Source organism: Peromyscus maniculatus, chromosome 6 (genome assembly GCF_049852395.1).
Source record: "Peromyscus maniculatus bairdii isolate BWxNUB_F1_BW_parent chromosome 6, HU_Pman_BW_mat_3.1, whole genome shotgun sequence".
Lineage (NCBI taxonomy): Eukaryota > Metazoa > Chordata > Mammalia > Rodentia > Cricetidae > Peromyscus > Peromyscus maniculatus.
The window spans coordinates 75,387,091-75,398,654 of record NC_134857.1 but is presented as its reverse complement, the minus strand read 5'-3'; the positions used below and the strand labels follow the sequence as shown (position 1 = coordinate 75,398,654).

At 46.9% G+C, this 11,564-nt stretch overlaps 2 protein-coding genes across 4 annotated transcripts in view; both read right to left on the bottom strand.

The window, feature by feature from the left end:
- Positions 1-3,513, bottom strand: part of Arnt (aryl hydrocarbon receptor nuclear translocator) — an 81,675-nt gene extending 78,162 nt beyond the window's left edge. The window contains exon 1 of one of the 3 annotated variants that reach the window (XM_016001096.3): positions 3,375-3,513. Coding sequence is in view for 2 of the 3 variants with exons in the window: in XM_006982541.4 (XP_006982603.1) it covers positions 149-173 (25 nt within the window). In the remaining variant the exon portion in view is untranslated. Of the gene's footprint in view, positions 1-148; positions 347-3,374 lie in introns of those variants that run through there. The other 2 variants (XM_006982541.4, XM_006982542.4) reach the window with 2 other exon arrangements.
- Positions 809-10,877, bottom strand: LOC102921047 (histone-lysine N-methyltransferase SETDB1-like). The gene is made up of 6 exons (XM_076575324.1): positions 10,704-10,877; positions 9,582-9,850; positions 9,436-9,481; positions 4,436-4,535; positions 3,738-3,863; positions 809-3,576 (listed from the first exon to the last, which is right to left on the bottom strand). The coding sequence occupies exons 2-6, from the start codon at positions 9,839-9,841 to the stop codon at positions 3,218-3,220; spliced, it is 891 nt and encodes a 296-aa protein (XP_076431439.1). The 5' UTR covers positions 9,842-9,850; positions 10,704-10,877; the 3' UTR covers positions 809-3,217.
- Positions 10,878-11,564: the final 687 nt, after the last annotated feature.

The window sequence follows — 11,564 nt, the reverse complement described above, 5'->3', positions numbered from 1 at the left end:
CCCGGGGCGCAGAGCCCCCGGACGCCCCTCGCCGGTCCCCGGCGCCCCCGGCGAGGAGCCGCCCGCACCCCTCCCCCACCGCCCGTACGCCACGGCCCGGCTGCCCAGCCCGGCTCCCCGCACTTGTCAGTCCCTCGGGTCTCCCCACCTGGGTTCGCCGTAGTCGCCGCCATGGTCGAGCTGGCACCGTCGCTGCGCCACCCTCAGTGGGAGGGGCCGCCGGCACCGGCTGGGGGAGGGAGGGAGGGAGAGCCACTGCACAGGAGCGGCACCTCACCGCCGCCGCCGCCACCGCGGGACCCAAGATGGCGGACGCCCAGCCCCCGCCGGGGACACGCCCACAGCATGGGCGCGGCCATCCGGGGACGGCCTCCTGGGGAGAGCCGGCCAATAGGGACGCGAGGTCGACGGGAGGCAGGGCTAATGACTGCACCAGTGAGTCCCGGACCTGCGAGCTAGGCAGTCCACCAGCTGTTTCCCTAATCCGGCCTTCTTGGCGTCAGACTCATGACCAAGTTGACGTCAGTGAAATGCAGAAAACGAGTGTTTTACTAAAAAGTTTACTTTCCTAGTGAGCTCGTCTGCATACGCTCCCTACAGATGATTTGTTATATAATCCTCTTTATATGTTCTAATATGTCAACTTCACATAGTGATCTCTAACCCTTTCTAGACCGTTTTCCTTTAAGGACCTTTGTCCCAGTAAAAGTCCGGTAACTAATTTTTCAAAGCCTGCTCTGAACCTGGTAGGATAAAAGACGCTAGGAGATTATCAACATGTGGTACTAAAGATGTCAACAGGCAAAACTGGAGGCAATGACGATATTTTTATTAAGACATGTAGAACAGCACTCAGAAGACAGAGTCCAGCCTGGACTACAAAATGAAACTCGTCCTACTGCGTCAAAAAGGATAAAGTGACAAGTTTCTACAAATGGTAAGGTGATAGCCACACAGAATTATAAGAACTGGGCAATTAAGGGCAGACGCTGTATACTCAACACCATGAGACAAATTGTACAACTTTACAGATCAAAAAATACAAAGCAGAGCATAGTGGTGAATGCTTTTAACCCCAGCACTCAAGACAGAGGCAGGTGGATATCTGTGAGTTCAAAGCCAGCCTGGTCAACATAGTGAGTTCCAGGACAGCCAGGACTATGTAGACAAACCCTGTCTCAAAATAAACAAACAAACAAACAAACAAATACAAAGACTCGACACAAAAGAGACCTTGTAAATTAATCCAGTAGTGAGAAGCACACTGAAAGAAACTAGCATTCAAAACCTATTACATTCATTCCCATGTGGATGTGGGTGTGGGAGGGGTTGTCTAACCTCAAATTTTACCATGTGGATGAGAACAGCCTTGAAGTCCTGATTCGACTGCCCCTTCGTCCAGTGTTGGGACTACAAGCATACGGCACTGCCCTTGTCTTGCAGTCTCAGTGTGATTCACCAAACAGTTAAGAATTGGCTGTCAAGGTGACTGCACTGGTAAGGGCACACACAACGAGCTAACAACCCAAGCTCCAATGCTCTGATCTTACAGAAGGGAGAAGAGATCGACTCCTGCAAGTGTCCTCACTGCTCACACACCATCCTGTGTGCACTCACACACACACACACACACACACACACACACACACACACACACACACACACAAAACGTACAAACAAACAAGCAGAACTGGGAAGACGGCTCCAGAGCGACAGGCACCTGAGGTGGAAGGAGAGCCCGCTCCAGTGCGGTCTTCCGGCCTCCACGTTGTATCACACACTCACACAAATGAACAACTATCAACAAATCAGTAAAGTTTAATAAGCCATCCGCTGAACAGAGGCAGAGTGAGAGGATAGATAGCCTCTGGTTTGGTTGGTCTGTTGGTGTGTTAGGTTGTTTTGGTTGAATGGTTGGTTGGTTGTAGAGGTTTTGTATAGTTTTGTTTTTAATTATTCTTTTTTTTTCCCTTTCTTTTCTTTTTTTTTTTTTAAAGATTTATTTATTATGTATACAGTGTTCTGTTTGCATGTATGCATGTATGACCAGAAGAGGGCACCAGACCTTATTACAGATGTTTGTGAGCCACCATGTGGTTGCTGGGAATTGAACTCAGGACTTCTGGAAGAGCAGTCAGTACTCTTAACCTCTAAGCCATTTCTCCAGCCCTTCTTTTGGTTTTTTTTAAATAGAATATTTCTCTGTGTAATCCTGGGTGAGTTTTTATTATTCTTTATTATATGTATCTATGTCTACATTTAAGTCTGTGTACCGAAGTGCAGGCACGTGAGCAGGCAGAGGTGTCAGATCCCATGGAGCTAGCATTACAGGTAGTTGTGAGCGCTCAGAGATGGGTGCCGGAAACCTAACTCAGGTCACTGGAGGAGCAGCAAGTGCTCTTAAACACAGTCTCTAGCCCCTTTGTTTGCTGAAACGGGATCCCAGTATGTAAGGCTGCTGACCCTGAACTACTGGGAACCTCTTAACCCCTATTCCCAAGTGCTGGGATTACAGGCAATTGCAACCACACCTACCTAACAATTGATAGTTTCATGAGACAGGACCTCACCATGTAGCCCAGGCTATCCTCTAACCTGAAGTGATCCTTGTGCCATAGCTTTTTGACTACAAAATTATAGGTGTGAGTGACCCTGCCTGTCATATAGCAAGATTTTTTAGACTACGATTTATTTATTTATTTTATTTTATTTTATTTTTTTGACACAAGGTTTGTCTGTATAACAGCCCTGGCTATCCTGAAACTCCCTTTGTAGATCAGGCTGGCCTCCAACTCAGAGATCCCCCTGCCTCTGCCTTCCAAAACTGAGATTAAAGGCATTTACCACCATGCCTGGCTAAACTACAATTTTATGAATTCCAGTATGCTACTAATTTTGTAAATTTGACACAAACTAGGATCATCTGAGAAGAGGAAATGTCCATTAAGACAATGCCTCTAACCTGGCAGCGTGCTGCACACCTTTAAAGGACTCAGGACGGAGGCGGGGGTTGTGGATTTGAGACCAATCTAGGACACATTACAAGTGTGACAAACTGCAGTGACGCTGCACATCTTTATCCCAGCTCTCAGGGGGCAGAGCAGGCAGATCTCTGAGTTCTGGGCCAGCCTGGTCTACAGAGCAAGTTCCAGGATGGCCAGGACTACACAGAGAAACCCATCTCAAAAAACAAACAAAAGTGTGATGGTAGCCTGAGCTACATATACAGAAATGACAGGGAAAAGAGAAAGGGTTTCTGATCACAAGGGACCGAGGACACAAAAGCTGACAGGGAAATCTTGGCCACGGCATCAACAGCTGGGCACTGTGCTCCCCGCTCCTGCTCCCTACAATCTGCGATCCTGTCCAGGTACCTGAGCTTGTTCTTGACGTTGGGGGTCTCAGCTACAATGCCAGCGTAGAGCCAGACCTGATTCCCATCTTTGTATTTGGCCACCACTCGACTGCCCACAAACAGCTTGTCAGCAGGAGGGTGGTAATCATAGGCAATATGGTTGCCAGACAGCAGACTCTTTCCTTTGTTGTCAAATTTCACTTTGTACTTCTTTCCTAGACCTGGGTAAAAGACAAACAAATTAAAACAAAACAAACAGCAACGACACAGCTCTACGTCCTGGCTGCGATGTAGGAGACAGAAGGAAAGGCTTTGGGGAAAGAATCAGCAATGGAGACCTACAGGCTACCTTTCCTTAGGCCGTCCTCTGGCTTGAACATACCAACAGTCTGGATGGCAATGAGGGTGCCTTTGTGCCATGTCTTAGTCCTCTTCTTGCCCAGGATCCGCATGCTGACTATCAGGTCCCCATCTTTGCTCAGTTCTCCAGACATCTGACCCAAGGTTCCTACAGACAGACAGACACACGGAGTTGTTATAAAGAGTGACGTCAGAGGTTAGAGAAAGGCAAGGTCAAGAGGGCGGTAGGGTAGCATGGGCATGTAGCTCAGCTGTGGAGTGCTTACCTAGCATGTCACCACAAAAACCAGCTAGTCCTAACTCCTTACTAACAGGAACAGTAACAACAGTTAACATCCTGAGCCACCATATCAATCAATCTCAGACTGACTGTGGACATAAAAATATTAAGCTGGGGGTAGGGAGGTGTGGGATGTGGAGGGGAGGGGTGCACGCCTTTAATCCCAGCAATCAAGAAGCAGAGCCAGGTGGATCTCTGTGAGTTCCAGGCCAGCCTAGTTTACAGAGCGAGATCCAGGACAGGCACCAAAAACTGCACAGAGAAACCCTGTCTCAAAAAAACAATAAAAATAATAATAATAATAATAATAATAATAATAATAATAATAATAATAAAAGAAAGTGACAATTAGAATAGGATTTTGAGACACAAAACTGATTGTCAGTAACATTTCAGAAAGAACATGCCTCTCATTTATGTAGCTACCCCTCAACACTAACCTTTATGTAGATCCTGGGAACTGCTTTTCTTGTTGACAGCATCCATGAACTTCTGGACATCCTGAGCTGATTTTCTTAAGGCAGCCATAGCTTCACGGAGCTGTAGGAAAATGGAAGGGGTGAGGGGAGGGGATGCAGTTGTCAGGAGTTAAGACACAATGAGAAGGCCGGGGACCTGGTGAGACAGCACTTGCCTAACATGCGCAGGGACCCCTGGTTCACATCGCTAATGCTACAGATAGATAGATAGATAGATAGATAGATAGATAGATAGATAGATAGATAGATAGATAGATAGATAGAAAGATAGACAGACAGACAGACACACATACATACATACATACATACATACATACATACATACATACATACATACATAGACAGACAGACACACAAACAAACAAACAAATAAAAGACAGGAAAAAGCATACTACCACCTGTGAAGAACTTGTCTTCAACAACCAAAAGGGATTCAATTATGTCTGAAGGACTGGGGAGAAAGCTCACTGGGTAGGAGAGCATGCTGTACAAGCAAGACTGAGTGCATCTCTCCAGCACCCATGTTAAAAAACCAGTGTGGTGGTTTGAATAATAACAGACCCCACAGGCTCATATACTTGAATGCTTAGTCACCAGGGAGGGGAACTGTTTGAAAGGATTACAAGAATTAGGAGGTATGGCCTTGTTGAAGGAAGTGTGTCACTGAGGGGGGGCTTTGAGGTTTCAAAAGCCCATGCCAGGTCCTGTCTCTATCTCTTGCTCAGTTTGTGAATCAGGATGTAGCTCTCAGCTACGGCTCCAGTGCAACGAGTAACAGCATGCTCTCCAGCGTGAAGATAATGAACTGACACTCTGAAGCTGTAGGCAAGGCCCCAATTCAATGCTCTCTTTTATGCGCTGCCTAGGTCATGGTGTCTCTGCACAGCAACGGAACAGGGATTAGGGCAGTCAGTCAGAGCTGTGAGTGCCTAGAACACCAGTGCTGTTGGGTATTTCGGAAAACTAGCAGCACAGCTGGAATGAAACGATACACTTAATATTCATTTAGACATACTGTCTCAAGGGGATAAGGCAAAAGAAAGTGCATGGGCATGCTTACACAGAGACACATAGAGACAGACAGACAGACAGACAGACACAGACACACACACACACACACACACACACACACACACACACCCCATAAAATACAAAAATAGAAAAAGTATTTGAGAGCTGGGCAGTGATGGTGGAGTCAGGTGGATCTCTGTGAGTTCAAGGCCAGCCTGGTCTACAGAGTTTTAGGACAGCCATGGCTACACAGAGAGACCCTTCTGTAATATAATCCTGTACACTGGGATGATGTGTTGTTCTCATTGTTAATAAAAAGCTGACTGGCCAATAGCTAGGCAGGATTTTCAGGGCAGCGAGAACGCTGAGAAGGAAGAGGACTGAGTCAGAGGAGTCATAAGCCAGCCAAAGAAGCAGCAACATGGGAAGTTCATAGATGAGGTAAGCAAACTTCAGGCCAGCATATAGATGAATAGAAATGAGTTAGTTTAAGTTATAGGAGCTGGCTGAACATTTATAGGTAAGAAAAAGTCTCTGTGTGGTTATTTGGGAGCTGGCAGTCCCAACAAAAAACTACATCTGACTCAAAAAAAAATAAAAATAAAAAAGAAGTGTTTGGGAGCTTGTGGTCACTTTGTCAAGATACTTTTTCTTACACATCTGACTCAGAAATCAGTTTTAGGTGTCATTTCTTATTAATCTCTCTGGGATGAACTCAGCTGAATTTTATTATCATGAAACAGTGTATGCAGTTCCTGGTAACTATTTTTTGCATTGTTTCTGATGTGCACTATGTATGCAGTGCAAGAAGCAGTAAGCATGACAGCTCCAAGCATGCAGAGGCCAATGCAACACCAGGTGGCGTCCTCTGTTGCTCTCCAACCCTGCCTTCAGCAACAGTCTATCACTGAATGGGAAATTCGCCATTGGGCTAGCTGGCCATTGAGTTCTTGGGGATCTACTTCTATCCAACAGTGCTAGGATTACATACACAGCCATGTTCAGCTACTTTTTTACATGAGTCCTAGGGATTCAAACTCAGGCCCCTCGTGCTTACAAACCAAGCAATCTTACCCAAAGAACCATCTCTTCGGCTCCTTCCTACTTCTGCACCTGGCATACCTATGAGAAGACTATAACTCACAGAGCTTACTGCACGACAAATGCATAGATGGTGAAACCCAAGGTAGGCTCACCAACGTACTGCCATTCTCAAATCCCAATTAATTTCTTAAACCAAGGGTCACACAAAATCCAGGGTTGGCCTTGGACTTAATATGGACATGGAGATGATCATAAACTTTCTGCCTTCATCTCTGAGTGCTAAGATCATAAGCATGTATCCCAACACACTGCTAGTACATTGCTGGAATTGAACCTAGGGTTTCCTGCAGACTAAGCAAGCACTCTATCTACTGAAAAACTTCTACAGTCTCTCAAATTCATATATACATGAAAATATATTTGTGATACTGTAATTCTTTTTAAAGACTATTTTAAAATATATCTGTATCAGTGTAGAAAAATGGCACCTCTATCCAGGTGCCTGCAGAGCCCAAAAGAGGGATTCTGATGTCCTGGAGTTGAAGCTACAGAGAGCTGAAATCTGCCACACATAGACTAGAAACTAAACTCAAGTCTTCTAGAAATTCAGAACCTGCTGATAACCACTGAACAAAGGCTTCAATCCAGGTCGGTCAGTAGTGACTAACACTTTTAATCCCAGCATTTGGGAGAAAGAGGCAGGCAGATCTCTGAGTTTGAGGCCAGTCTGGTTCACAGAGTGAGTTCCAGGACAGCCAGAGCTATACAGAAAAACTGTCTCAAAAAAAAAAAATAAATAAAAATAATAATAATAATAATAATAATAATAATAATGAAATAAATCTTTAAAAGAGCAAAATCACTTTTAAAAGTCCAAAACCAAACAAACAAATCACTATAAAGTGGGTGGGGTCACATTTATTGGTAACATACAGGAGTCTGTAGGTTCAACACCCAGTACTGGGACAGGGGCAGTGAAAGGGGTCTGGAGATTTAAAAAAAACACCTGCCAATGTTTACCTCTAGAGGATGAACTGAGACAGGTGAGAGTCTAATATACTTAAGCTTTTCATCATCTATTTGAATATTCAGGCTGAGGTAGGTGGATCTCTGTGGTTCAAGCCAGCCTGGTCTACAGTGTCAATTCCAGGACAGCTACAACTACATAGGAAGAGTCTGCCTCAAAAAATTTAGAAAAAATTAAAAATGATAAAACTATGATGAGGCTAATGAACTTGAGCAAATGCTCATTTCCTAGAAGTAGTGTGCAAGAGAACTACTGATGATAAGAGAAACGCCCCACACCTACCACCGTCTACTTAGTGCACATGAAATGTGGCTATTTTATCTACGTCATTCTAAAATTCACTTAATTTAAAAAATTCTTGTCGGGTGGTAGTGCACACCTTTAATCTCGGCACTCGAGAAGGCAATCTCTTTGAGTTGAGGCTAGCCTGGGCTACAAAGCAAGTTCTAGTACAGCTAAGGTTGTTACACAGAGAAACCTTGTCTGAAAAACAAAAACAAAAAAACCTTTTTTTTTTTTTTTGGTTTTTTTGAGACAGGGTTTCTCTGTGCAGCTTTGTGCCTTTCCTGGATCTCACTCTGTAGCCCAGGCTGGCCTGGAACTCACAAAGATCCCCCTGGCTTTGCCTCCCAAGTGCTGGGTTTAAAGGCGTGCACCACCAACGCCCGGCACAAATTTTTAATTTAGGTGCAATCCATGTGCATGGAGTTCAGTGAATTTTAGTCCACTGATTAGACTGTGACGTTATCATGTTGCACTTACTTTCAGAACATTTTCATCAGTCCAAAAAGAAACTCCATGCCCATTTACCCATCATTCCTTTCCCTCCACTTCCCTAAACCCAGGCAAACAGAAATCTACAGTCTGTCTCTATGGATTTGCCTGTTTTGGACATTTCATATAGATGAGTCATATAATATCTGTGGTCTACACAGGTCCATCTGTTGCAGAACATGTCAGTCAGTACAGTGGTACAGCTGAATAGTACCCCACTATAAGCAGACACCATGTATTCGGCTGACCCTTTCCTCAACCCGTCTGTTTCTACGGTTTAGCAATCATGAATAATGTTAAAATAAACATTTGTATGCTTTTTTGTTTTTTGAGAGTGAGTCTTCATGTAGCCCAGGCTACACGATATTTGTTTACACTGTGTGAAGCTGTATCATTGTGATTGGTTTAATAAAGAGCTGAATGGCCACTAGCTAGGCAGGAGAAAATAGGCAGGGCTTCCAGGGAGAGAGAGGAACTCAGGGTTAGAATTTAGGTGGACAGAAGATGCCAATGAGGCATGGAGGGAGTTGGACATACAGAATGGAGGAGAGGTAAAGAACCATGTGGCAGAACGTAGACTAATAGAAACAGGTTAAGTTATAAGAGCTGCTTGGGAACAAGCCTAAGCTAAAGGCCAACTTTTCATAATTAATAATAAGTCTCCATGTCATTATTTCGGGGCAGGCGGTTGGTCCAAAGAAAGTCTAACAAGAGTCAACCACCACCAGGCTGGCCTGGTATTTACTATGTAAGTGAAAGCTGGCCTTGACCCCATGACCTTTATGGTGTCACCTCCTGAGTGCTGGTTTTACAGGCATGTAATACAGTTAAAAAGTGGTTCTGATTTACATGTCACCCCGTGATGAGTGATGCTGAGAAATCTTATGTATTTATTACCATTTACAAACCTACAAAAGCCAGGTGCTGTGGTACACACAAGTAACTTCAGCTGAAATCAACATCCGCAGTCCTTTTTCATATTTTTAATGAATTTTTTATTTCTTTTGTTTGAGACAGGGTCCTTCCTGGTTTTCTTACTAAGGAAACAGTTTCAGAACAGGAGGAACACAAAGGAATCCAAGCCTTTACCGTCCCCACGGCTGACCACATACACAGGGGAACGTGAATGCCGTGACTCTGCACTATAAACCCTGAGGACGTGGAAGGTCCCACCTGACTCAACTCTGCCATCAACAGTCACCCCCGCAAGCCTGCAAACGGACATTTTCTTTGGCTTCCGTGAGTCCTTACCTGGATGCATCATCAAGCAGCCGGTCAACATAAGCCACCTCAGATTCCTTCTGCACTACCCACGTCTCCAGCTCCGCCAGCTGCTTCTTGCGCTGCTGGATACAGTCCATCTTTTCCAGCTCTTCATCAATGAACTGACGAAGGTCCTCCATGGAGATGCCCAGCTCTTCGACCACGGCCTGCTGCAGCTCGGCAATGTCCTCAGAGTCAGCTGCAGCTGGGGCTGCGTCCAAACTGATGCACCCAGGGAGGGAGGACATGCTTTTGCCCTGTGCAGAACAAGAAACAAAACTGACCCTAAGTCAACTCTCAGACAGTTTCAGTCTCGTAGAAAACGCACTCCTATCCTGCGACCTCTTATTCACATAGTCTGTCCTCTCTCCTCCTCCTCCAGAACGCGACCCGGAGGTTTTCTAGGGAAATTCACCTTCTCATACAGACCAACGGGCCTGAAAAGAACTAATGGCTTCGAGGGCCTGGAGAACACCGATATGCAATAGGGAACTCCTCGGAACAGTGCTCCGGAAAACTGAGGAGAGCTTCTCCCAGGGGAGTTATGGAGCTCACGCGCTCCCTGGTTAACCAGAAAGACGACGCTGGCCCCGCTCTGTCCGTCGGGAGAACCCCGGCCACTGGGGCAGCTGGTCCGAGGTAATGAAAGCCACCGCGGCCCCTTTACCGCTTTTTCCCCGTCACTTCGCTGCCCGGTGCAAGGGAACTCCGGCCCCCAGGCAGGGGGATGACTGCACAGGGGAGGGGATCTCGGCGGCCCCGGCCCGGGTTCGAGCCCAGCAGAGGCCGAGGAGCGGGGAAGGAGGGAGAGGAAGACAGACAGACAGACAGACCAGGTCTCCCGACGACAGCAGAGCCTGCAGCGGAGGCGCCCACCCGCCGTCCCCGCTCCGAAGGGCGCGCGCTCCCTCCCGGCCGCCGGCCCCGGAGGAACGCGGCAGCCCCGGGGCAGCTCCCGGCCTCCCGCCCGGCCCCCGCCCACCCGCAGCCGCCGCCCCGGCCCCGCCGGCCCCGCCCGCCCCACCGTCCCCGCCGTCCCCGCTCTCCGCCGGGTTTCTCCACCGCCGCCGCCGCCCCCCGGGAAGCCGCCCCGGCTCCCCCGCAGCCCACCTCAGCCCGCCCGCTCCGCAGCTCCGGCTCCCGACCACAGGGGCTGTGTCTCTCCACGCGGACCCCAGGTTTCGCCTCCAGGGCTCGGCCGCGCCGACAAACACAGAACACGACGGCGGAGAGCGCGGGGGTGGGGAAGCAGCGTGAGGAAGACAGGGGGGAAAAGCAAAAGGAAGGCCCGGAAGCAAAGTCGCGGGCCCTTCCGGTCCCCGCGACGGTAGCCCCAAGGGGTCAAATTTCATAGCTTGGCGCTGCGGGATACGAGCTTGGGAAACAGGTTCCCCGGCCCATTAGTCCATTTATTGTTGTTCAGATTTTTTTTTTTTTTTTATGTCTTTGTTTGTTTTGGTTTGGTTTTTGGACACAGAGTTTCTCTGTGTAGACCAGGCTACCCCGGAACTCACTCTGTAGACCACCTGCCGCTGCCTCCCCAATGCTGGGATTAAAGATTAAAGGCATGTGCCACTGCTGCCTGTTCCACTCCGAACCCTTTCTCTATATGTGTGTGTGTGTGAGTATATATATATATATATATATAATGTAGCTATAAACTTTTTATTTAAAAAAAAAAAAAAACATTTTTACACCTGACCATTGAGAAGCAGAGGCAAGTAGTTATCTGTTAGCACGAGGCCAGCCTGGGCTACAAAATGAGTTCTAAAACAGCCAGACCTACACAGTGAGACCCTGTTCCGAAAAAACGAACGTGTGTGTGTGTGCGTGCGTGCGTGCGTGCGTGCGTGCGACTTATAAATATATATATATATGTATATTATTAATTAATTTATTTATTTTTGTATCTACATGTATTTCACCTGTGATGGACCAACCTGATTTCATTTTAAGATTAAAAGCCATTTT

What these genes read in the sequence shown, in the direction of transcription:
- LOC102921047 (XM_076575324.1), bottom strand. Translation starts at nt 9,841, where the DNA reads ATGTCCTCCCTCCCTGGGTGCATCAGTTTGGACGCAGCCCCAGCTGCA. An exon ending in TTCCCAGGATCTACATAAAG is followed by an intron (nt 3,864 to 4,435) that starts GTTAGTGTTGAG and finishes GTCTGTCTGTAG; the next exon opens with GAACCTTGGGTCAGATGTCT. An exon ending in CATTGCCATCCAGACTGTTG is followed by an intron (nt 3,577 to 3,737) that starts GTATGTTCAAGC and finishes TCTTTTACCCAG; the next exon opens with GTCTAGGAAAGAAGTACAAA.